The 22176-nt window shown below is 40.9% G+C and overlaps 1 protein-coding gene and 1 long non-coding RNA gene across 6 annotated transcripts in view; one reads left to right on the top strand and one right to left on the bottom strand.

Moving 5' to 3' along the window:
• kif26ba (kinesin family member 26Ba) overlaps nucleotides 1–22062 on the bottom strand; it is a 50119-nt gene extending 28057 nt beyond the window's left edge. For 2 of the 5 annotated variants that reach the window (XM_088372202.1, XM_088372203.1), the window contains exons 1-2: nucleotides 19186–19644; nucleotides 4627–5271 (exon numbers count right to left, since the gene is read on the bottom strand). In XM_088372202.1, coding sequence (XP_088228328.1) covers nucleotides 4627–5271; nucleotides 19186–19644 — 1104 coding nt within the window. The other 3 variants (XM_088372204.1, XM_088372205.1, XM_088372206.1) reach the window with 3 other exon arrangements.
• Nucleotides 6595–21113, top strand: LOC148400788 (uncharacterized). The gene is made up of 3 exons (XR_015857785.1): nucleotides 6595–6660; nucleotides 18988–19102; nucleotides 19290–21113. It is a non-coding gene; the product is annotated as an uncharacterized LOC148400788 (long non-coding RNA).
• Nucleotides 22063–22176: the final 114 nt, after the last annotated feature.

Raw genomic sequence — 22176 nt, 5'->3', positions numbered from 1 at the left:
CCAGATAGTCAGCCAATGTGTGTTTGTATTCTGTTTCTGAAAAAAAAAAAAAAAACAGCTATGGATTATTGATTATTGTGCTTCCATTGCACTAATAAAAGGTCATTTTTCTTGCAAGCATATAAATAGATTATCCCTATGGGCAGCTAGTTTTGCGTGTCCACCGCTGAATCCATGTGTGTGTGCTCGTGTGTGTGCATATTTATTGCAAAAAGGTTCACAGGGTCCAAGCATGCAGCTTGCTGTCTTGATAAATCACCTCTAGTAAATGAGATGCCTCTATAGTTTATACCACACTCCTCTGTGCATTGACGCCCATTTCCAGTCGCTCACTGAGCTTTCCACTACTGCATTATTTAAGCTTTGGTGACCACTTATTAGAAAACAGGTCTGGTGGGCAATGTGGAAGACCAACCAGGAAAGCCTATTCATCTTGTCCAGCGAGAAGAAAGGAATTTTCTAATACTATATTGATTTTCATATATGTACGATAATGCACAGATTGTGTTTGTGTGTGTAGTGAATGTCCTCTCCACTCCAATTTGGCAACGGCAGTCGAATTTCTTTGTTCAGCTGGGCACTATATGACATTACATTGAGATTATGGTTGAGTCTGAAAAGATTTAAACCCTGGCCAAATTTGACCTGATATGTTTTAGCTGGAAATGAGAAACACGAAACGGCCATTTTAATCTCCTACATGGTTAATGCTTGAACTGCGTAATGTTACAGTGGCTTGCAATAATATCAAGTGTAGCCTTCACTGCCAGTCAAATGTTTTGACACACTTTCTCATGCTAATAGGAAAATGTGGGGCATTTTTTAAATTGTTTTTATATGATTTTTTTTGCTCAACTATAAGCAATAATTTACTTATCACTAAAAAACAATTATGCACAATATGGTCACCGATGACAACATTAGGTATACCTGTACGATGTAGATGACCGCCGTTTATGATACTGTCGAGTTTTTATATGCACCAAATCATGAAGTTGTTCAACGTAAACTCGTCACAACATTGTGACCAATTCTACAGTCTAATGAGAACCCAAAAAAAGGAGGATGCGGTACAGTGTACACCAAGCCAAACTAGACAATCACAATAATAAATATATTGTTCTGTGAATTTTTTTGACAGTCAGTCAAAACTGAACATTCTTATCCTTAAAAATGCTTCAATGCAACTGGATATCTTACATCATTTCACTGAAATTGTGCAGGTGTTCCTAATATCGTGAACCGGCACGGGATTTGATGGATGTGACAACATTCCTAGGAGGTCAAAAAGTGAAAAAAATCGCATGCTTATTCTATCAACCCTCCTCTTCCTCCCTTCTGTTCTGTTCTTTCGGTTTTTAAAAACTGCACTCATTCATCTTCATTATGAGCCAAACTCTATTTCCAAAACATTCACCTTCCTCATCTGTCTCTCATAGATTTATTTTATTCTACCACTTGTTTCCAAAAGCGGGTCATGCTATCACACCAAGAAATCTGGCCTGGAATTTAGAATGAAGAGTAATTTATCTGCATGCGTGTGGTCTTGTCTGCTATTATCATGGGACCAGATCCACCTGAAACCAATCTAACCGCTTTACTGCAGTGGAGACAGTGATGCACTGAAAAAGTACCGCCAACAATTGTGAGTGATTCCGATGGAGCTCAGGAGCTAGCTCTGTGATATTTCCAATGACAGACGTTTGCTGCAATCATGACAGGGAAGAGAAATGGCCTGGTGGCTATTCAAAGAAAATTGAAAGAGGAGGCCATGGATCTGCTCTGCAGCAAATGTCTCAAGTTTGACAGTGCCTGTCTGTCATCTTGAAATGTATTAACCATATCATCAAATAGATCCAGGGGCTCCAAGCATTGGCAGTTCCACGCCCTTTCGGAGGAAACAGTCAGCATATAACATAGTGCTCTACTTCACTGGGGTACGTTGGCTAAGGGGGACATTTCTTGAAGAGGTTTTATGGAGTTGATAGCAGAAGTGAAAATCTTCATGCATGCTGTGCTAAGGAACCGAATGTACTGAACAAAAAGTTCCAAAGCCAGTGGCAGCTTGTCAATGTTGCCCTATGACATTGTCAGAACATAACTCAAATTAAAAGTCTATTATTTGTCATTTTGAGGTGAGTAGTTCCACGTCTGCAAAATCCTGCTATGGTGAGAAAAATGTATTCAACATGAACCCAAGAGACTGTTTAAACTCTACGAACAACATCTCTTTTTGTTGTTTCTCCCTCCACATCTCTCCATGTTGCAATCTCTCCCCATATTACACTTGACAAAACGTCTTTCGATCATCACTGTTGGCAGCTCCTCCCCCTTTAGCTTCCTGTCTCTCAGGGGTGCAAGTCTAAACGCTTGTGATTTATGATGCTGCTCTATTTCTCCTCTACTGGAGAAGCGCCATTACTGTCAAAATTTATAGCTGAAACACTGACATTGCAAACCTCCCACCAAAGACACAAACTACTAACAAAGACATGCACCACCACGTTGAATGGAGACTGAACACTCACTGGACACTTCATTGGAAGCATTGCCACAGAGAAAATAATTCAACAAGATGTTTTATTGTTGTGGTTGTAGTTTTTTCTGGTGTGTGTTGTTATGCTCATATAAGACAGTGTAAAGTATTTTCAATCAAACATTTGTAATTTTGAAAGTGTTTGCGCCACACTTAAAAGTACGAAAAAAAAGTACAAATAATTATAAAATCACATCATTACAAGAATAAATAATTTGAAAATGTTCAACACATTGTGTAACTGGTCAAATCAAGTCGAAATTTGAGAATTAAATTAAAGTTCAGAATAAACTAATATTGCACTAAAAAGTGTACTCACATCGCAAATATAACTTTTTTGTCATGAGACAAAGTCGTGATTTCATGAGGATAAATTTCACTATCTTAATGTAAAATGTGTTAGTAATTTTAGAAAATCCAGGTAATTTGTCTGCCTATTTTGATAGAAGTGTTTAAATGAGAATTCCAACAATTTTATCCTGGTCTCAAGAAAAAGGCAGCTGTGTACATTTTGTCATTCACTTCATAATTCTTGTAACATGCATGTGTATATGTACTTGTATTATTTTGTCTTTTCTCATGAAGCAATATGGCTAGTTGCATAACTGTACGAAATTTGATTCTTTTATAATTTAATTCCCATTCTACTTTGTACTTACTATCGGTCGTCATATATAAAGCCAAGGCATGACAAGCCAGCTAAATGTCACCAATTTTTTTTTTTTTTAGATACCACAATCACATTCGAATCCTGCACTGAATATCAATTGGAGAAGTATGGAAAGCAGTAAAGATTTAATTACTATGAAGCAGATAACATTTGAGAGGAAGACAAGATAAATTGGCATAGGAAATAAGTGCAGAAAAATTGCTATGTGCATGTATGTGTGTGAGAGAGACAGTGGATGAGTGTAAAATGCGTGGCTTACCAGGGAGGGGGGGTGACGTAGAGTCCCTAGAGTTCTAATTATCACTGTATGAATTATTACATCTGTAGAACACGTTTGCATGAAACCCCCCCCAACACACACACACACACAAACCTCAGGATCTCCCCTGGAGTCCCTTCGCATACACCTCTGGACTGCTCATCACTGCGGGCGTTCTTTCTCCTCCCTTATCTATTCTTGTTCCCTCTCTTCCTGTCTCCACTAAACCATTTCAGCATGTTGGGAAGTCTCTCAGATGACATTTTTAACAGTCTTCAGTGGTCTTGGCGACAAAAATATGTTGGTGTTGAACAGGCATGGACTTGAGGTCCAATTTTGTCATCATACTGTGATGTGTGCTCTTAGTATGGTTTAGCAGCTCTACACTGCAAATTTCGACCATAAACATCTTGTTAAATAAATACGTTTTTTGAGCCAATGAAGTGTCCATTTAATATGCAGCAGAAAAGAAAAGCATGTAAGATGGGAGACTGAAAGAGAAAAAAGGATGTAAAAGTGTGTTGTCCGTTAATGTGTCCACACTACATTAACTAATTAATCCCAAATGCAAACACATTAGTGTCACTCTTTACCTGCCCATAAAAGCAGATTATCTCCCCTTCTGTTGTCATTGGCTGAAATCCTGCGAACCAAAATCAATTTGAGCTAATCCCTCCAGTCATGTTCTGTCACTTAGTCAAATCATGATCACTCCATGATGGTGTGGATGTTGACTGGTTGTCTGTCTCCAGAGGTGGTCTATCATTAACTGCTAACTAGTTCAGGGTGGAGTCCCCCTTGATCATAAACTGGATGGCAAATATACTCAATAACACCCAATTTTCTTAAATACCATTCTCCACCCAAATGTCTGCCTTGCCAGCCACTTGAACAAATAGTCGGCGAAAAATAACTGCTTGTTACTAAACCTACATCATAAACTTAAGTAGGGAATAATTTGCTCCCCATCCAATTTTCACCTCATTAGCAGCCGGGAACCAAAAATAGACAATTCAAATGTAATGCCAGTAACAACTCTGACGACCAATATTAGTGTGTAGATCCATCCTGACGGAAGACCTCCTTTCAAATAGGCCTTGCCTCTCTGAGGTTGAGTGAATTAAGGCCATTATTTGAAGAATTACTCTCGAGATAGCCTACCTGGTACGGATAGAGCGTAACTCCTCCATTAGTTCTGTTCATGTGTTGATGCCCTGCTGTGTTGTTACTGCTGTTTGTGCTGCTATTCCCTGGATTGTTCACTGCACTCACAATTTGCTGTTGGGCCACGGCCGTTTTTCCAGAACCGGGCGACCCGTTCCGTCTTTCCATCCCACCTCCGAGGCCCAGTGAGCTGGGTTTGGAGCCCAGTCTGTGCACTTGTTGATTCAAGGGTGCGCAGGAGGCCGTTTGTCCGGCAGAAGGACTCCCGTGAGCGGAGGCGGACGCTGCGTGGCTGGGGCTTGGTGTCGGGGTCTGGTTGGGACTCGGCGACGGTGATGAGGGACGAGTGAGGTGTGAAACGGCAGCTGCGGATGATGAGGAAGAGGAGGGGAGAAACGAGACGGGCCATTCTCTGGATCCGGAAGCTCCCTGGGATGTGTAGCGCCCAAAGAAAGGAGGCGGGGATGAGGAAGGAGACAAATCCCACTGGTCCAAGGTGAGCACCAGGCGCACGGCTTCCTGTTTGAGCTGCGTGAGGTGAGTGGCGCACACGTCACAGCGACTGTCGCGCTCGTTCCATGCCCGCCGGGAACTGTTGGGGACTTGCAGCTTATCATGGAGGAGGAGGGGAAAGGATGGATCCTAGGGGAGGAAGAGGGAAACACAGATTAGACTGTAGTAAAAACTTTACTCTGAAACTAACTTTGGTCAGCAGTTCTTAAACTGAACATTTCAAGTGCTAAGGCCAATAAAAAGACGTCACTTGTTGCAGCGTACTAGAGACATCCGGTTCAGACGGAACATGTCAGTACTTCATCATCAGCAAGGAGGCTCGGCAGGAAGAAAATGAATCAAATTGATGAACTCTCCGTTGAAGTCCGATCGATACGTGACGTATTGAGATTCACTTGTATGAGCATCTCGTCAATAGGTACATAATGTGCGCGGATCACCTCGTATTCCCGCTTGTACGCATCCATCAAAGCGACAGCTGATGAAGCGGTAAACCAGGCAGAAAGCAGATCAGACAGTGAATGACTTGGGCCTGTGTAAGGGAGCCTGTCAGCCTCAGCCGAGCGAAGCGAATGGGGTAAGAAAACGCTTCTTCAAACAATTTGATGATGAATTCAGACATATTATATCGACTGGAGGTGATGAAAAGCCTCAGCAGTGCTGACTAATGGTGACCATTAACCCACTTCAGGGCACTTGGAATATTGTGGTCCCTCAACGACTTTGTACGGCTAACAATTCGGAATCGAACCTACTGGCTCAAACGGAGAAAAATAATCGATTATGCTTAAAGGGCTACACCCATCCATCAGTTTATTTTTTATTTTGTAGTCACCACTCGCCAGCCAATCACAGGACACATCTCGACAAACAACCATTCACTCAATAGACCTTTCAGATCCAAATGTGGGTTTTATACTGGAACTGTTTATGTGGTTGATGTGAGTTTTGGTGGCCTTTTGGTACGGCAAATGTGTCAATGTCTGACATACGGACAAGCGGGCATCTTTTAATAAAATATAAAAGCCTCGTAGTGTACACTTTCTCGCTCAATGAATCTACTGTGTGTGCGTGTGTGTACGTGTGTGTATACATGTGTGTACGTGAGTGTACGTGTGTATGTATGTGTGTGTGTGTGTGTACCTGTGGTTTGTTGACACAGGCAGCTCTTTTACATCAGATGAAATGTGGCCTTGTTCGTACACACGCACACACACGCACACACACGCACACTCGATGTACATTGGGATAAAAACTACCTTGTTACTTGGACAAACTGACAAAAACATCAGCTTTAAACATTGACATACAAGCATGCAAGTGTCCAAACATGCATGTTCAGAAATTTTGGATCAATTCAGAATAATGTTAGGTTAGGTTTCAGTTAACTGGGGAACATTTCCTCTTCTACATGTTTCTAGTGAGACTCAATTAGTGACAGACAGGTCAACCATTTAAAGGGGTAGAACCGTTTGGAAATGTTTGTTCAATCAAAGACACAGGCCACATGGGCAGCTGGTAAGAAATGTTTGGCTGCTTTAAAGTAACTTGTGTGTGTGTTTCGTAGCATTTGACAATTGGACATTTGAGTATTTTGTGTTGTTTGCACCATTTTATTTCAAGGTTGATAACCTGCTTGAAGTGCAAAAGGAAATTTTAACAAATTACCCCCGATTGCACTGAGTTGTCAGCCCCCAGGTGTACTCTTCCCAAATATCCGATCAGTGCATAATCCTGACTGGCATGACACACCACACACACATGCGACATCTTAAGCTGACTAGTGCAGACTGTTTGCAGAATTGCCCGTGACATGAATGCATGTCATGACTTCTCACTGTAAACTCAATAATCTGTGTGTGGATGTGCTAGATATGATAAACCAAACAAAGCACATCAAATATCTGCATATTTGATTTGTCAATTTTATAGTATTCTATCAATGCATATTTTTGGAGCAATTAATCTTTCACACTGAAGAAGCAATAAATTGGACATGGTGTTCAATGCTTGAGATGAGAGTTTTATTTGACCAAATTGGAGAAATTTGGGCAGTAGCCAATCTCTCTCAATGTAGAAAGAAAATGAGAGCTGTGGGTTTGGGTGTGTGTGGTTGGCTGCGGGGGTCAGTCTAGAGTGGGAAGCATTTTAATGTGTGCTGTTCACAAACATTTTATTTTCCTCTCTTGTGTGCTTCTACGTTTCCGTTTTCCACTCCAAACCTGTTTAGTCACTTATCTGTACAAACAGCGGTAACTTTATAGAATTGCCTGCTTTCCGCTGGTCCAAACACCATAATTAGCCCAGTATCATGTTGTTATGTTGGCAGACAAGCTTCAGCTCAATTTGAAAAAAAGTAATTTGATGGGACGACATGGGCAATTTTATTTTCCTATAACAATGCCAAAATGCTTTCAAAACATGATTATCAGCCTTATTAGACATATTAACACAGTGGTGGCTCAGTAAGAACATCTTGACAAGGAGCGTGCTGCCTGTTCCCTGCATATCATCGTCAGTCTTTGAGTTCATCAGTATTCGGAGGGTGACTGCATCAGTCTCAGCACTAGATAGTCGATGTGCGCCTGATTCATTTCCTCCGACAAGGGCAGACAAACACGACGTGTGCAGGACGTGAGGGAGTGACAGAAAAAATGCTGTGAGGCCGAAACGGCAGACGGAACATTGACCTGGTTGACTGGTGTGTGAATGTTCGTGCATGCCCATGCAGACTTGGCACAAAGGGATACTGAGATTTGATGGGAGATGTCAAGTCACTCGTGTTACACCCTCAGTATGTTTTCTGCATGTGTGCACACTGGAGGTACACTCAGTAGTTGCAGTACATGGACTTGTCAATCAAATACTCAACCCATATACTGACCGACAGCCTTTAGCAGGGTAAAATGGACCACAATTTATATTTCTCCCGTGGGATGTTGAGGTAATATGATGACTTCAGGTAGGATCTCACGAGACCTCAGTTGAGCGAGCGTTAAATGATTAAAACTAATATTTTGCTTTTTGGATTTATTTTGCCCCAAAATTGTGCTAAAAACACTTGATCTTTGTGCCCCTTTTACTTCTCATTGTAAAAAAAGGAAGCCTAACAAAAATTCTAATTTATGAAGCAAATAGCATGGAAGTGTGTCTGCAACACAATATAATCAGTTCCAGTTGAGTGAGCAAGAAAGACAAAGCTCTCCAATACTCATTTAGCTCCCTACTCACTTTCATGCGCTGGCTGGTATACACACATGAAGCCGTATTCCCCAGCAGGTCTGGGATGGGTGAATTCATGCAGAAGAGACACAGACGGTTTCCTGCACTTCACAGTACACACACACATGCACATGCATGCAAGGCAGAAGGCGGGAGTGGGAAGCCATGATAAAGGGATGAGCAAGGAGTAGAAATGGAAACAGTTAAGAGAGTGTGAAAATGCTATAAATTGCAAGTAGGAACGCCGTTGATCATATGATATCATGATGGAGGGTAGCAGTGTGTTTATGAGTTAGGACTGAGTGGATAGTTCAGTGCCGAATCAAGGTCAATGATGTATGTTATAAATGGTTTCAGACACGGCAACCACATACATGCACAAGAATTCTCAAGATGCTGTTTGTTTTTATTGTGTGTGCGCTTGTATCAGGCAATTATTATTAATTGTGTGTTTTACTGTCCCACTCTAAGGTAAAACTCATTCTCAGCCAATCAGCAAGAATGGAGAAAGCACACGGAACCATAGCAAATTCTCTTGGCCAACAGACAGGGCTAATTCTAAGAATAACAATTTTGCCACAAGCTCCGATGATCAGCATCCAAGCTCACTTGGAACACTTTGATACTACAGTACTTTCTTAGGAAATTATGAAAATATAGTCATTCATTAAAAATTATAGACATCTCACTGAAAAAAACAAACATACTTTCTAAGTACTTTCATACGTTCTGTTTTGATTGACACTGTCCGAGAGGTATTTATCAGTCCAAATCTTTGATACAGCCTGCATATGAACAAAAGATACTACTTAATTATTTTTAAAAAGAAAAATGACTGTTTGAAATCAAGGTCAAATTTGACATTGCTGGAAACACTTTTAGCTTATTGTATGTTCAATTGGTCCAGGTCCAGTTTCGTCCCCTTAAACAAATGTGAAAATAAAACTATAGCACCAAAATGCAAAAAAAAGAAAACTACATGCTTGTAATGTTGACATGCGGCAACCAAGAAAAAGATGGAGTAATGTCTGCATTGCCATGGCGACGTGAAAATTAATTAGCATGCCCACCTAAGTAGCTGCAGGGGAATGTTAATAACCCGCTGCATTGTTGTTCACTTGGGATTTCTGCTGTGTTTGGATCTTCACGTTTGCATGTGTGCGTGCCTCAGAGCGTTCCCCAAACGGTCATTTGGGAATAAGTAATTTTTGTCATCATAACATGTCTTCAAACACAATCTTAACTAAAGAGCTGCGTGAACCTAATTATAGTTTGCTCATTGACTGTGACCAAACCTCCAGAAGGCAGCATGGCAGCCATTCGACGGACTGCTCCCGTGTTTGATCTGAATCCAGACTTGGGCGATGTTAACGGCCTGCTATAAATCACTGCAAGTGTTTTCTACAATGCATCAACGTCCTCAAAAACACACACGCACCAGCCGTTGAATTATGAAGGCTGCCTGCGCTTCCTTGTAATCCACACAAGTCATCCCTCAGTCAGATTTGGATGCATCATCCAAGATGGTCGCAGCCTTGAAATGTGTCTTTGAACAGCCTTCCCGACAATGATGCTGATGACAAGCTTCGGCTTGTCGGAGTCTACTTTCATGCAGCGCTTCACAGCCATAATTAATTGCTTGGGTCAACGCTACTACGGATTAACCCGGGTGAAGCGCTCGCCACAAAAACTGGGTTTTGTACTGTGAGCACATTCACATGGGATAGCAAAAATAGGACGACTTGACCAGTGAGTGTTTGTAGTGGGTTGATAAACTTTCTAAGTGGGTACAAAATACTAAAAACAGATGCGCCATATAGCAAGCAACTCTTTATGTCTGTGCCCAAGCTTAAAATGAACGGAACTCGGTGTCACTCTCCATCTTTGTTTCTGACTGTTTTGACCACATAATGCTCTATGTTCATGAGCGGCATAAATCCAGCACGGCACGCGACGTAACTTTGTGCCCAAGCGGATTAGACCAAATGTTGGTCATTTTGCAGACTAAGACAGGCCAATGGTGAGAGGACTGTGGGAGTGGTCACAGATTGTAGAATGGATTCTCTCTCTCTCTCTCTCTCTCTCTCTCTCTCTCTCTCTCTCTCTCTCTCTCTCTCTCTCTCTCTCTCTCTCTCTCTCTCTCTTGCTCCCTTTAAGTGTCTCTGACATTGATGTATTGTTTGTCGACTCAGGTAATCCATCTTGCCATGTCCCAAACCCGAACACAGTCGCACTCTCCTCCCCTAGCACTCTTGCTCCCATCCATATGTTCCTCCTTCCAGTATCCTTCCATCCCAAGGTTAGTGAGGGATGCTCAAGAGGTCGATCTGCCTGACAACTCTAGCTTACATTTGGCATAAGTGCTTCAAGCCTCTGTATTCTGGCTAAAAGGCAAGTGAGGCTTTCATAATTTGAGAAGCAACCTGAAGATTGCATTAAGTCATTCACACCTCTGTGCACTTAAAATGGCCCAAACTTTAAAAAAAAAAAAAAAAACGCTGAATAGCTCTAAGGTAAGATGGGAAGCCAATAAGTGTGTGCAAAATGGTTCGTAAAACACTAAATAAACATACCCCCTCTGAGTGTGCACTTGGACCATCTTAAGAGCCTCTTTAACTAAAATGCCTTCCAAACGGTCCGAGTCAGCGCCAAGTGAGTTTGCCTTCAGGCGTCATGTTCACACAGTGGCACCCATTCATTCACGGGACCTCCTGAAAGCAACCACTGTGTACCAACGTTAGTTCGACTCCACGAGGGATTGCTCGACACTCACCGAGATATCATACTCAGATTTACACTAACATCATACGGAAATTATAAGAATTATAACTGATTGTTAAGAATTCTGGTGATTCGGTGGAACTAACATCCCTCCAAGCATCTAAAAATAATTTCTGCATAACATAAAACAAAACCCATCGGGCGCAGATAGCTTTATAATTCCATACGGCTGACAAATTCGACCCACGGGTCTTGAGCATATTACAACAGCTGTTCGTCTCCTGCTGTGCGGGAAGATCCGGGGTGGCGCATTTGATTGGATGTCCAGGATGATGTCGAGTGAGTTGGGAAGAGTACATGAGAGGGATACATAGGGCTGCATAACTCGATCCCCCGATGTACAGTCAATAGCAGATAACGGTAAACAACAATAATAATTTCAGAGCTTTTAAATGGAGCCACACGGGCTCCATCTGCTCGAGGTAATTGGAAAGTTGAACTGCTTGAGGCTATTCGGTGTCTGACTGAGGCGCATGCGAGGAACAAACCAATTTAATTCTCTCTTTACTCCGCGCACACACATTGACGCACATATGCACACACACACACACACACACACACACACACACTCTATCTTGCTAAGCTTTATCTTTTGTACTTTCTTTCATTTGTCCTCTTTATTTCCTTGTTCCTGATAAGGAGTGAGGATGAATGGCATGAGGATATTATTTATGTCGCTTTGCACAGATGAAAGATAGATATTCAAAGAAAGTACATGATGCTAAATTGTGCTAAAATGCTCACTTTTAATTTTGATATTAATTTTGCAATGTTTACTTTTGTGGGTTTTGTTTTTGCAGTGGTATAGAAATGCTTTGCATCAGACAGAAAATTAATTCCAGTATTTTTTGTCAATTAAATTTGTGCAGATGTACCTCATGTGGTCTCTGCAACATTGTGTAATATTAAAAAAGATGCAATGCAACCACAACAAAAAAACACATTGTTAAATTAATGCATCTATGACCGTGAGAAAGGGAGACTGAACTGATAATTCTCTTTGGAAATCTGATTTTAGAGCTTAATAGTGTTTTTGCTGCTATGTTTGTTGATCTGATATTAAAGAGGATCTGTAATGAAGTCAATACAGACACATTAGATTTACACAAAAAACTGATTTAGTGTAATGCAATCTTTACTGCTGTCTCAGACGTTTTCAAGATCAATCACAGACCGATGTAAATTAATCCAGCCACATGTGGAAAACCCCAGTTGTAAATTAATCCACAACTTGTGTGTGTGTGTGTGGCGCGACCTGTGCGACCCTTTACTCAAATGCCAAAAGAAAGAAACACAGTTTGCAGAAAAATATAGGGCCCACAATCTCTTATTTCAGTCTGTATATACTCGTTGTACTCTTTACAGCATTCATATAAACACGACTACAAATATTATGTGGTATACTTTAAATACTACTCTATCTGAAAAACATACTTATCCGGGAATTGACTTAAAAACTCAAATAAATGTCCATTAACTCAAAGAACACACTCACATTCAGTATATATAACTTTTCCCTCACACCTACCACGACACCTAGCATGATGAGTTGAAGATGAATGTCTTCTCTTTGACAGCTTGTGACAGTGAGTCTATGTGAGCTTGGATGGCAGCCTTCTGACTCGTGTTTGAAGCGCAGTTAGCGGGTCTTCAAATAAACCCATCAGTGAGTGAGACTTCACAGTCAGAGGGTAGGAGCTGGCACATGATGCTAAAGAAACATTTGGCCAGCTACAATTTCTCATGTTGGCTCTGCTGCTGGAATCTTCAGACTTAAAAGCACAAGTAAGCGCAATGCCAAAAAAAAAAGTCACATTTGATGGCTGGCCAGGAAGATGATAGGCGTTATGCACAGATGTAGTATCGGAGATATCTCAATTCATGTATCACACATACAGGTAGTGTGAAAATACGGCCAGGCGACTGATGCTTGACGACTGTATGATGGAGAGGCAGTTGCCATGGTAGCGATGGACGTCAAGGCATCAGGTGCTTTAACTACCACTCTGCAGTGTACGGCAGTGTGTTCTTGTTAATGAAATCCACCAGAGTGCATTTTCATCCAATTTTAGCTTTCCGTGGCTTTTGTCTGTGAGTAGGCGGGATTATTATAAATGTGATAAATGTTCATTTCATAAGTGAACTTGCACTTGAATGCATGTTGCTTCATTAGCTTCTTAAACGGAGAGAAAATTGATTGACAGAAAAGTGAGAATGAAGCTGGAATTGAGGCCATGGAAGCACAAGAGGAGCCTTGGCCCACTCAGTGCTTCTTTATCAGACCAGTCAGGCAAGAATAGTTCTCTTTATTTACCAGGGTCAAAAAAAGCAAAAAACACACCGCACTCCTTATCCATCCTCGGGGTAGACTGTTGTGGTGTGACAAAGCATTGTGTCAACAAATAGTCTGTATCCTCCTTCTGAATAGTTTTTTTGTTTTGGGTCATCGAGTTTTGTTAGATTTTTATTTTCTCCATATTAACAAATTAAATGAGTGAATTGCAAACCGCCTGCAAAAGCAACTTGTTTCTTCTGAGGCAGCCTGCTTTTTGGCATTTATGGTGTAATTAGACCAATTAGCCGTCTCCTCCAGGTCAATGCTTGAACAATAATAATGGTATCGTTTTAAGAATTTATTAGAGAATCATATGAATAATTAATATTACAAGTAGGCTATTTTCCAGCAAGGTGAACATCATTGTGGGTGTGGGTGGTTCATGAACACAATTAATATTTCAGCACAGTATCACAATGGATGGATTTATATCTTGCATATTGCACACAGATAATTTTCCAAAGCCGTGCTAACAAAGTGAGGTGTCCCGTGGAATGAAAGACTTTTGTTCTTTTGAGGTTTTAAGCTGATGGTTCCACTTCATCCCAAAGGAGCTCAGCAAAATGAGATGCGTGGTTTCGATAAGTTGAGCAGAGGGGAAACGCTTGCTCTTATCTGAAGTCTCAGTGCTCGCGAGACGTTATCTTGTTCGTTTGAAACTGTCTGGGAAAAGATGAGCTGCGTCTTCAAGTCGATTTGGATTGGGGGGGTTTTGGCATTTAAAGTTGTTACTTTGTCGGGAACATAGCGGCATTAAAAGCTATGACATTACACAGCAATTTAGCATTATCTCAGATCTCCAATGTTGTTTCTATACTCAACAAAAAAATATGAAGGCATTGTTTGTTCATTTTAAGTTCAAACAAGTACTGCCACATTTCTTATGTTGTCACTCTTAAACATGTCTTGTTCCCATGGAAATCATACATATACACACACACACACAAAATTCAAACCCTTGATTGTGCGTTATATGGGCTGAAGACTCGCCCACAGTCGTGCCCTCTACAATGATCAAAAACATATGTTTGTATAATCGTATATTTCAACTGGTTATTTTCGCATTACACTTTGAAGCATTATGCTACATAAAGTTTACATTTTAAAATAATACGCCTTTGAACATGTCATCCTCAAGTGCCTTAAAATGCTGAAAATAAACTAAATAGTAAAAATAAATGTTTTCTTCTTTGGACTTCTTTCCCCACCTCACCGAGTTTGTTCAGTATTTCCTGTTTGCGTACATTTACTACCATAATGACAAAAAAACGTTGCCAAAGAGGTTAAAATAGGAGTACTACTCTACCATAAACACACCCAAAATTAAATTCAATTGCAAGCATTGGTCAAAATGCATAGCTGACAAAATACACACACACACACACAACAGACATGCTTCAATTCTCTTCAATTAAGCAAACCCCGCTTCTCAGAGGTCCATCCACTCACCATCTTGCTCTATATGGTAATGCCTTTCACACCTGAAGGCATCAAGAGGGCATGCTCAATTTCACTATCATCTCACACACTCACACACACACACACGCACACACACAATACACATGAAAGTGATATACAGTATTTCCTTCCTGTCTCTCACCAACCCTATGAGAAGGCCATTGATGCTGATGGAGATATGTATGCGGCTCACATCTGTCACACGTCGCTGCCGTGGCAACACCAGCTGCCGTGGTTACGCTAGGCTTACCTCTATAGTCTTTGGGGATTTACTGATTACAGGGAAGCTCACTACCTGCATGCATGAAGAAGCACATTTTTATGACTGAAAGCTGGGCAATCGTAGTTTGAGTAGAGAGTAGTAGATAAATAATGATCAATATATTGGTTGTTTATAGCGGGATTGTTTGAGCTGATTGGACTCCAAGTGGTTTGACCTCGCTTGTGTTTGGGAGCTGGCAAGTGATCTACAAGTGCAGTTACACAAGTCAAATCTCTGCCTAACATTCTGCTCAAGGTCAGATCATCTCCTGATTGGATCGTTATTAAAAGGATTTGTGTGGGTTAGCGGTTAATGCTTTCAAGGACAATCCAACCTCTATGGAATACTGTGACGGGAAGGACTATTGTTTGTTTTACCGCATGAGAGTGATTACATGTGCAGTATATGTATCTTAGTTAGACAAGTTATCAAATATGTCCATCAATACTTATAAGCATCCACAAAGTGTTAAAACTTTGCACATCTGTTGAGGGTGTTGCGTCTTATGACCCATCCTTGGACATGCATCAATACTTCTGCTAAAATCAACACTGTAAGAGCAAGCATGCGAAATAGATTTCCATAAAAATTCAAAGTCACGACTATGTCATCAGTAAAGTCAGTAAATCTTCAAGTGTTATTGAGAGGGGAGGGAATATATTCCCAAACATGGCCTATTACGGCTTTTGTTTTGGCATCCCAAAAATGGAAGTGTATATAGTTGGCTTTATAAACACACCTTATTTTGACTTTTAGATTTGAAACAGATACTGTCCCTTTAAAACACACAAATAGTGACCCACTTTCCTGAGCCGAACTCCAACGCACACACACACTCACACACACACAGATGAGTTTTTATGACTGGGGTGTGTGAGTACACAGACAGACACACAGCAATACAACCGCATGGACACAAGCTTTAAGTGAGCACAGCTGCCCCTGCCAGATGTGCGTCAGAGTCCTGCGGTCACAAGTGTCATGCATCAAAATAGTGAAACACACACTGTTCAATTTAATCCCTCTCCAAGTGCATTCTAATGCCTTGCACTGTGCAAAACTGTTTTATGATTCCTAATTCAATCTGGGGAACTAGTGGATCATGTTTTGATTGTTTTTTTTTTTTTTAATTGTATTCCACGGGAAATAATATAAATATGTTCTGACCCAAATGCGCCAGATTTTACGCCCACGCCCATGTGCGCTATCGAGGAAAAGAGAGCCCTAAGTGTTGATGAACAGCCGGTATATGGAAACACAGTTAATCCTTTGGTGATGAAATGTTGCCTGATGGCAGCAGTTCCAATTCTGAAGTTTTGTGTGAATTTAAGGGGGTGCTATTCCCCTAAAAGTCATCATTTACTCAAATGCACATTTATCTGAGGTAGGTGAAAGGTATGCAGAAGTTATAAAAAGTCTACACACCCCTCAAATGCCATATTTTTGGGGTATTGAAATAACACGACCATGATAAATCATTCTCACCACTAATGTGACCTATAACATGTACAACTCTATTAAATATAAAATGGTTTTATTTTTGTTATTTTATAGTAAGCACACCCTCCGACAAATGGGAAATGGCTGTCTTCAGAATTAACTAGTCACGTTCAAACTCATGTTCACCACACACAACTGCCAGCATTTAACGTGCTTTTCACGAAGCCAAAATTAATTTTAGATGTTCTAGTAGACTTTTCATGACTTTTTTCCCTTTCTAGCATAAATCTGATGGCTTTGGGCTAACATCGACTGTTCCTTTGACCAATCCATGATTTCCTCCACCATGAAAAGTCTGGAAATTATTTATTTTGTTTAATTCTTTCACATCCCAAAAACCTGGCATTTGAACATTGGTGTGCAGACTTCTCTTTTGTATGCTTCTCAACCAGTGCAAGTGAGCAGTCATACACATATACAGCAGACAAACCATTTGCAAAATATTTAATAGAAACACTGTTGAAGGTCATCATTAGCATACTATTTGCACCATTGTGAGTGCGTCGGCATGTGTGTGCGTGCATGTATGTGTCAGGCATGATTCCTCAATGTATTCATATCAGTGAATTAGAGACAGGTCTAGAACGAAGTGTGGGGGGACAACTCTAACAGTGTGGGGTCATGTATGTCTCAACATCCTGTGGGAATAACATGAAGTCTCATGCTGGGGAACAGAAACACAAAATGAGCCCACACACACACACACACATTCTCAAACTAAACTGCTTCACTGACATTTTTGGTGAAGGAAAAGGATAATCCGGTCACATCGCTTCACCAAGAATGTGAATCTTGCTTTTATTTGACTCACAGCACCTTCAACCTTTAATTCACTGGAAGAAAAAAAAAAGGTCATTCAGCCAGATATTGAACTACAATGAGATTATATATCCTTTGGGATTGTTGTTCTTCATAAACTATCGTCACTTCTCTTATTTGGGCGATAGACAATGACTTTGTTAAGATCAATTAAAGTAAAATTTAGACTCAGACATTGAATCGAGATTCCGACTACTTTTAATATCATCACAATTGAACTGTGTTCTACACACAAAAATGAAATCTCCCAGTGGGATAAAATAATAATCACTGCCAGAGGTATCCTGATGAATACATTATGTTTATTACTGTAGCCATAGTTTGCAGCAGCGTATTCTACAGTTGCTATTAAGCATTTGGATTGAATCTCATTAAATTGTTCCGATGTACTTTATTGAGGGCCTGGCGAGCGCAAAGCTCCCCATGTAAAATGTGTTTAATTTGTTTCCTCAACCAATTACAACACTAAGTTTGACCACAGAGAGGAAAATAGTAGTCAGACCCCCAAATCCAACTGTAGAAATAACAATCTAATTGGTAGTCTTCCCAGCAACGGTTTACATTGGTCTGATTGTTTTCCAGTTTCCTACTGTCAGTGTCTTAACAAGCTCTCACACTGTTCATTCCTGACTTCTGCTTCCTCTCTGACCCCCTGTTTCTATAGTTTATTGCTCCCACAATGATGCAGAAAACATGCTTATAGGTTGCCAATTAACTCCGAGCTTGATGTGTGACCCTGCTGTATTCCTAACTGGAATTCAGTCAGCTGCAGCGGAAGACCTAAAGGCATAAATTATGCCATTGGAAACTCAATAACTCAGTGTAATTGCAATTCTTCTGTGGACAGTACATGAGCAACCTGTGTAATAAATTGATTTTATATATATTTATATATCTTGGTGGTTGGTCGGTAGGAGCAACAAGGTAAAAGGAGGTCTAAGTTGAGGCGCAGATGGTGTAAAATGTTCACACGCTAAAATCTGTAATGAGCAAATGAGTGTGTGCAGATGACATTGTGAAAAATGATTTTCATGCATGATGATCAATGTGTGCAGGTTACAATTTAATCCCTTTATCGATCAACTCCCAGCCTTCATGGCGTTCCTATTGAGAGTCACCGCTGCATTTGAAATCGATTGCATAGATTAGCCATAGGACAATTAAAAAATACATGAATATGTATAATTAAACCACCTGTCAAAGAAAATAGAAAAAAGCAGCAAATCTTTAAGGATTAATATGCACTCTAAATGCTCTGCTTTCTCAATTAATCTATTTTATTGAATCCCACAAGACGGGAAAGCACCGTGCAATAAGAGAAATGGATTTACTGTATAGGTGATGTGATCAATAAGGTAAAAGGAATGCTCAGCACAAAAATCCTACTAGTCTTGTCGCTGTGTGTGTGTGATGGATGAACACCTCAATCCGAGAGCAAACAGCGTTTGGGTCTCCTCTCCTTGTGCAGATGGTCAGTGAGTGTTGGATAAATCAGCGCATCCTCTTGATTTATGAGAACAATAACCCACATTACAGAGCTACACCTAAGGCAAGGTAATGATGGGAGGCCCAATATTTCACGGGTAAGTAAATTAATAAGAGCCTCTGTCCAAATGTCACAGTTGATGAAGGAGTGAGTTATGTGCAACACACATCCTGTACGTACCTTGCTGGAATAAGGTCCCGGGATGAGAAGTTTTAACGCTTGTCTTTTCAGCTCTGTTAGCCTTGTGTTGCAGTTCTCACACCAAATCCCTCGTTCACTCCCAGGGGAACTTCCACTGCCCGAGGCCGGGGAGCCCGTCCCAAAACCCGGAGAGCCGCCAAGAGAACCCGGAGATCCGGTGCAAATCCCCGGGGAGATGGTCCCTGGCGATCCAGAGAGGGACCCCGGTGAGGAGATCCCCGAGCCAGGAGAAGGGGTGCCCGTTGAGCTAGGCATGGAGCCAACGCCCTCAGGCGCGGGACGAGAGCTGGACCGGCTGGTTTCCTCGTAAGCCTTTCGGTACCATGTGTCAGAGAAAAAGGAAGCTGATTTGGTGGGGGAAGTGTCGGGTATCTGTGGGACATTTAACACAGGAGAGAACTTGACTTGTAGGCGCATAGGAGAAGAGGCATTTATCATCTCAGACTCACTAAATCCATGGAGAGAATAATTTAGATTAAAAATATAACACTTAAATATATGTTAATGTTTTGTGGCACCATTATTAACTATTGCTAGTGTCACATCATGGATGATGTTTCATTGGCTAATTGCTTTTAAATTGGAATGGTAGAAGGTGGTTTGCACATATGCAATTGTTTGTATGTGGCTTCACCAAATTCAAAATGTCACATAATAATATAGAATTTCATTAGATTTAATCAACAGTAGAAGCTCTGGGGTCAAACATAATTTATTCTGCAATGCTGGTCAACCTGCATTATTATATTCAGATTTAGAAATGTTCATATAATAATTATTTGATATGTCCCAGTGTCAAACTGCTGCCATTATGAAAGTCATATTAACTCTGTGAAATTCTAGAAACAGCCTTTATCACAGAGGACCACTTCAAACTAAAGCAACACTAAAACTGAGTAAGATTATTTCAATAATGGGAGATTTATTGATACAGCTCTTGTCACGCATTAAAGTGGGAAAATATTCCTAATGATGTGTATATTTAGCAAACGTGCTTGCTTTGAAGAACTCATTTTCAAACTTTTTTTTTTTTTTTTGCAAATCACAACAGTCAAGACGCCAGATTCTGCTCATTGACGTGTGTTATTAATACTCAACCGAGACTACTCCTCAAACCAATGGGAACATCAAATGAGCCACAAAGAGTCGGGGTGTTGATGTGGTGGCACGGTGGCTCCTAAAATCTCTCATAAGAGCTATAATAAGTGAGCTGAAAAGACTGACATGAGGGAATGCTTGCAAGAGAGGGGGGTGGGTAACATCTTGTAACTGTTATTAGGTGCTAGACACGCTCATGTGTGTATGTGCGTGTGTGTGTCCACATGTCTGTCTGTCTGTATAATTGATAACTGTGTGTGGTTCTCATTTAGTGGGGGGGGGGGGGGGGGCTTAAAGTAATTTAGAGCTCTGATGGTGACAGTGCATGTGACAGTCAATGACAACACTAATAGAGCTGGAGAGTCTCATGGGAGACATTCTGCATGTATGCACCCCATTTGGCCGATTATGAAGCAAATAACGGTATTACCAAAGGTGGAAATAGGCCGATGGTCTGGTATGCGGCCACGGACCTGTGATTGGGAACCACTGACTTATAGTCCTCAATATACATGAATGTAGAGGGAATGCAAAGGGCAGTTAGCCCTGAATCTCTGCTTCAAGTCAACATGCCTAATTCCTGTACACATTTATGCTTGGGACATGGCCACTGAATTTCCTGTCAATTGGCTCAATGAGTTTTGAGCAGAAATGTGTTCAGAATGTGTTAAATCATAAATATAAGTATATACGTAAATCATAGGTATAAGTACAATTTACATTTACACATACAAAAATGTGTCTTTCATTAGTGTGAGAGGAAGCTGGGGTACAGGTAAGTCCCACACAAGCACAGATAAAACATGCAACCAAACCTCAGAATTGTGAGAAAGACGTGCTAACCACTTTCAGTCATATACGGTATTTAATCATTTTAGGATTGAATAAAATCCGAAATGAGAACTGAGAGGAAATTGCGTCTTCAAAATTGCTTTGGATCTGTGGGACGCCTTAACGTGAACTGGATTTTTTTCTTTTTTTTTTTTTTTTTAATAAATTACTAAACTGATGTTTTCTTACCGTGTACTTTCTCCCCCGGCCGGCCGCGGATCTCTCTTTAGACCCAGATAGTGAAGTCATGGTGAAGGTGTGCAGAGGGGCGAAGAGGAGGATGAAAACCACGGGATCGATTTCAATTAACAACACGCCCCTGCAAAGTGCACTTGGAGCTCCTTACTGTAAAAGCGACTTCGCGTCACTCCCAAGGTGGAAACCACTTGTATTCCACATTTTGTCTAAAAAAAAAAAAAAAAAGTTTCACTGAGTTACCTTTGGAGAACCCATCAAAAGATCTGTAATTGAATCTGTCTCGGGTCTGCTCTCATCCTTTTACGCACCAGGTTCATCAGGTACAACCAAAGCAAGAATAAAGTCACGACGTGGATTCAGTCGACGGCGAACACTTGTCTGTTTATCCAGGTGGTACTCGGAGCGGCTGCCTCCTGTTGACTGTACGGAGCTCCGCGCTCTGTAGACGGCAGACGCTCACTGGCAAGACGCCGGCGCGCCGCACATCTGGATGAGGAGGCGGAGCGTCGCTGCTCTAATGAATTTGGTAATTCTGCTATCGTGTCATGCTTTCATCGACCTTGGGGATAGCACGTTTTCTAATATTGAATATGCGGTTCCCAAGTTCTAATGATCCATATATTGCACATTTGAAAAATGTCACAAAAAGTGGATACACGTGGTCAGTTAAGCACATACTGCCCTCCAAAGGAAGTGCGTGTGATTATTCTGACTATCCATTTTTTTTTCCCCACAATTTCCCCAGTAATTTTCGAACAGGTTTTAGAAAACAAGAAAAAACGCGCAAACATATTTCAGAAGAGTCCTGTTGCCTTCGTTCAATCTTTGGATAAAGTTTTGACC

The sequence above is a fragment of the Syngnathus floridae genome, chromosome 3 (assembly GCF_059516105.1).
Source record: "Syngnathus floridae isolate MCC-2025c chromosome 3, RoL_Sflo_1.0, whole genome shotgun sequence".
Classification (NCBI taxonomy): domain Eukaryota; kingdom Metazoa; phylum Chordata; class Actinopteri; order Syngnathiformes; family Syngnathidae; genus Syngnathus; species Syngnathus floridae.
The sequence above is the reverse complement of the archived record's forward strand: the minus strand, read 5'-3'. Positions and strand labels throughout refer to the sequence as shown.